Consider the following 4,635-nt stretch of genomic DNA (forward strand, 5'->3'; position numbering starts at 1 on the left):
TTTTTCAATTATTCATGGTATTGGTGCCTCCGTGTGAGCCGGCAGATAAACTGCGCTTTGTAGGGGCAGGAATAATTGATAGCCCAGCGCCGGCCCTGCGGCGTGGAGCCGATCCAAAACGCACCGAGCTCTGTCTGCCCCCCCTCACCCCCGCCCCCCCCCGATGCTCAGGGTGACCCTTCCGCCAAGGAGACTGGATCACCATCATAAAATATATATATATATATACACACACATTGGGCTTTTAGGGTAATGAGCTCCTTTGGTGCTTAGGCAGGGGGAGCAGGGGGTGGCATCGGGGGGGGGGCTCTGCCCCATGGAGGTCTGCACCTCTGCCAAGAAGTGGGACCGCTGATGAGCAAATTCTGACTCTCCAGCAACAGGAATCGCCTTCTTGCCCCCAGAGAAGCCAATCAAATCAAACAGAGTGGAAAAGAAGACAGCCTCTTCATTAACCTAACAAGGAGCCCTGGGGATCCGCGCTCCAGACTGGAGATTCTCCTCCAGCTCCTGCGGGAGGGATGGAGGGATGGAGGGATGGAGGGATGGAGGGATGGAGGGATGGAGGGATGGAGGGATGGAGGGATGGAGGGATGGAGGGATGGAGGCTTCGCGGGTGCTGCTCGTGCTCCTTCCCCGCAGGGAAGCAGCAAAGGGGCTGTGGGATCTGCACCACTTGTCAGCAGTACTCTGGCCCTCCACTCCCAGGCTGGAGTGGGGCTATCACCTCCTGCCTCTCCTGCACCGCCAGATGCAGGCAGCTGGGTCCCATCCATCCTCCCTGAAGCACAGGAGCCTGCACCCTGTGTGGGGGTGCTGAGCTCCCGTGCAGGGATGCTGTGCTCCCAAGGATGCAGAGCTCCTGTGCTCTGCTGAGCGCTCCCCAGGATGGAACCTACATCTGCCTGGTGCCCCCTTTAGGCGCAGCACAGCATCGTGCAGCCACGCTGCATTCAGGCAGCTTCATCTCCATCTGATGGCAAAACCCAGCAGCGACCCTTCCTGTCGTGCAGCACCCAACAAAGCCAGGCACCACGGGACCCTTCTCCCCCAGGACACTGCCCCAGCCCGGAGCACAAGGCAGGCATGGAATAAAGCAGGACCAACGCTGTCCCTTGCGCCCAGCTCCACCTAAGAGGAGCAGACCACCCTGGGAAGGGCTGCAGCCAGCAACTTCATGCTGGAAGCTGCAACCTATGTGCAACCTGGGAAGCCCCCACTGGATGATCTGGGGACAGAAGCAGCGCTGACTGGGGCAAGTGAAGGACCAGAATGATCCCCAGTGATGCTAACACCATTAGGTACAAGAGATGATGCCATGGATGAACCCGTGCCACTGACTGCAGCATTCCCCGCTTTGCTCCATCTCAGCTTCATCCGCGTATGTTAATTGCTCGTAAAGCCATCGGACACCCAACCCTCATTAAGGCAAAAGGTCACCGACACCAATTTGTGCTGCACGAACTTTCAGAGCCCCATCACCAAAGGGCATCCCAGGGCACTACAGCCAGACACAGCAGACTGGGAACACCCCGACTGCCACAACCGGGGCACCGACATGAGTGCAGGGTTCAGAGACATCTCCTTATGAGACACAGCCACTGCAGACCCGAGCCCTACCTCCGTGGCTGGGCACGGCCATGCTGTTGGCCAACTGGTAGAGCCGCTGCTGCTGCTGCTCCTCGAACGTGCCGTGCTCGTTCAGCGCCGACATCATGCGCCTGTAGTGCTCCTCTGGGGTCATCTGAGTCACCGAGTCCTCCAGCAGAGGCGTGTGGGAGTTTTCTGAAGGACACAAAGGTTTGGGAAGTGATGGAAGGACGGGGACAGGGCACGGGAAAGAGGTCGGTGGGGATGGGAGGACAACCTCCCCCAACTCTTAGCACGCACAGAACCCAATGCACCAAGCTGCCAAGTCCCAGAGGTGCCACCACGTGCACGCCCATGGCTCGGCCACTGGCCATGGCTGTGCTTACACACAGAACTCCTACAACTGCCACAGCACGCCCAAATGTTGCAGCCTATCACCTGAATACCAGGACGCAATCGCACCACACGTCACTGCAGGGACACCAGCCAAGATGAACCACAGAACCACAGCACCGTTCAGCTGGGGGGCATCACCCAGATCCCCAACCCCACCCCACTGTGCCCACTGACCACGTCCCCCAGCACCACACCTCGGCACTGAGCACCCCCACGATGGGGACCCCCATCCGATCCCCCAGGGCAGGCAGAGAAGACAGCGGGGCAGGGGCAGCCAGGGCAGGGGCAGCCAGGGCAGGGGCAGCCAGGGCAGGGGCAGCCAGGGCAGGGGCAGGCTGCTGCAAGTCTGTGCACATGGCCCTGCACCCTGAGGCCAACGCAATCACGCCCAGGCTGGTAATGGGGAGATGAAACCACAGAAGCTCCGTGTTTACTGTAAGCAACGCGCAGGTCATTACCCTTCTCCCCTCGGTGGTGGTTTTATCTTGGATCTCCCCCCAGGGGCAAACCCATCTCATGATGTGGGAACTCCCAGCAGCACGGAGGGCTGGGGAACAAGGGGACCCCCTACAGCGTGCCCCCAGCCCCACACTGTGCCCCCAGCACCCAGGGCAGGTGGGCACACGGCCGGATGCCTTCCCTTCGTGGTGATGGCTCTGACACTGACTGTGCAGCAGTGCCAGCGCTGCCATGACCATGCAGGACACCCCGCTGGGGAAAGGGCTGTGGGTCTCTATCAGGTCCCCTAAACCTGCTATCAGGAAAGAAAAAGGGAGGGAGGTAGGGAGTTCGTAACACTTCATTACCATAAACTCCATGGGCTCAGCCCCAGAGAGGACTTCAGGTGCAGACAGGAGGAAGGGACCCAGTGATCTCTGGACATGCTGCTGCCTCAGGAGCCAGCGCTTTGCTTGGAGGATTGTTGCCCAGGGAGATCCCCCCCCATGCCCTGCCAGCCCTGTACGCTCACATTTCCATACGAGACACGAGAATGTTCTGCTCTGCTTGGCAGCCGCTGCCGGGCTCCTCCTGAGCATCCCAGGGGGAGGGAGGCAGGGAGGGATGATGGAGGGCGGGCTGCTGCCCTGCTGGGAGCACTCCCGGCCCTACAGGTGCTTTTCCCTGGGCCAGGGAGGGACTGGCCTGCTGGCCCTGTCTCCTTGCTATGATGTGGGGTCACTTTCCCTCTTCCAAAGGTTGGGATCCCAAATCCCCCATCAGCAGCCCATAGGGTCCGTGGCACAGGACGCAAAGAGAGCTCTACCCCACTCCACCCCATTTATGCAGCAGGGAGTGGGCAAATCAAGGCCCAGAAAGCACGAAGGACTCCATCCCTTCCCTCCCACCCCCCCATTCTGAGGCTCAGAACACCTGCCATGGTGCTGGGGAACCGCTGTGCTCGAGCACACCACAAACCAGGGAACGCGGGGGTTGGCAGATGGCTCAGCTCAGACTTTCCACCCCGACTTGCAAAGGGCAGGGAAGACTTTCTGAGAAAAAAAAAATAAAAAAATAAAAAAAAACAAAGTGGGAGTGGAAAGTTTGCTTTTATGCCAGGCTTCCTGGGAGCCCCTCTCAGAACGGGCGGGGGAATCCCTGCCTCAGTCACCCAGCGCATTTGGATCCTGAGAGCAAAGCCCAGGGCTGCTGCGCTCAGCCCCACAGGAACAGAGGAGGAAGAGGATGGGACAGCACGGGACTGCTGCTCCCATGGCCAAGCCATCCATCCACTGGGCACCTCCCAGGAGAATCCCAATGCAACAGCAACAGGGCAGGTGGGCAAAGCGAGGAGAAGCAGCCAAGAGCAGGGTACAGGGCTCCCTCTTTGCACCTCTCCATGAGAAGCTGACGTGCTTCTAATTAGAGCAAGGAGCACACGGGAGGTGGCTACGTGAAACAAAAGGCTTGGTACACCAAATGCATGGGTACCCAGCACCCCCACATCCCATAATGCAGGCACAGGGAATCACCAGCAGAGAGGAACACTGCGTCAAACCAGGACGTGGCCCCATCCCCGACAACACATCTGTGCACACCACCACGGAAGCGCTCGGTTTCAGCCTTCAGGACCAAGTGCTGCATATAAACCCCCCCCCAAATCTGAGAACACACCCCCCCTGGAGGACCCAGCCCCACGCCCAGCCCTGACAGCTCTTGCTCCTTCCCACAGTGCAGGCTGGGCACGGGGTGGGCACCGCTGGCAGCTAATTAGCCCGAACTTCACAACAAAGCTTCCAAGCCAGCGGCCTGCACGCCCTTCGTTTACGCAACCCGGAGGACGGGCTCCTTCGCTGCGGGCTTCGCTGCCCGTCAAGAAAGTTTTAATATCGCCTCTGCAGGAAGGAGCCGTGGAACAAATCAGATGTTAAAAATCCCCCATAAAAGAGCAGCCTTCTGCAGATCACATGCCTGCAGGAACGGGGCCGGGCGAGCAGCCAGGCAGCCCCAGCCTCCCCGCTCGCGTCCCCGTTCCCTTTAAGGGAGCAGATGCCAGCACGATAAGCCGTGCCGTATCTTTTATATTAAACACGTAATCAAGGCGCTCTGCCTCGAGAGCAGGCACCCCCCTCAACCCACCGCGAGGCTGCAGCTTGCTCTGCAGATCGCCCAACGATCCTTCTAATTAAGAGGCAATGCCCCCCAGCGAGA

The 4,635-nt window shown here is 59.5% G+C and overlaps 1 protein-coding gene across 2 annotated transcripts in view; it reads right to left on the reverse strand.

Annotated features, from left to right (window-relative positions):
• SAMD11 (sterile alpha motif domain containing 11) overlaps positions 1-4,635 on the reverse strand; it is a 62,168-nt gene that overhangs the window by 12,256 nt on the left and 45,277 nt on the right. For both annotated transcript variants that reach the window (XM_021417217.1, XM_021417218.1), the window contains one exon: positions 1,621-1,785. In XM_021417217.1, coding sequence (XP_021272892.1) covers positions 1,621-1,785 — 165 coding nt within the window. The remainder of the gene's footprint in view (positions 1-1,620; positions 1,786-4,635) is intronic.

Source organism: Numida meleagris, chromosome 20, assembly GCF_002078875.1.
Source record: "Numida meleagris isolate 19003 breed g44 Domestic line chromosome 20, NumMel1.0, whole genome shotgun sequence".
Taxonomy (NCBI): Eukaryota; Metazoa; Chordata; class Aves; order Galliformes; family Numididae; genus Numida; species Numida meleagris.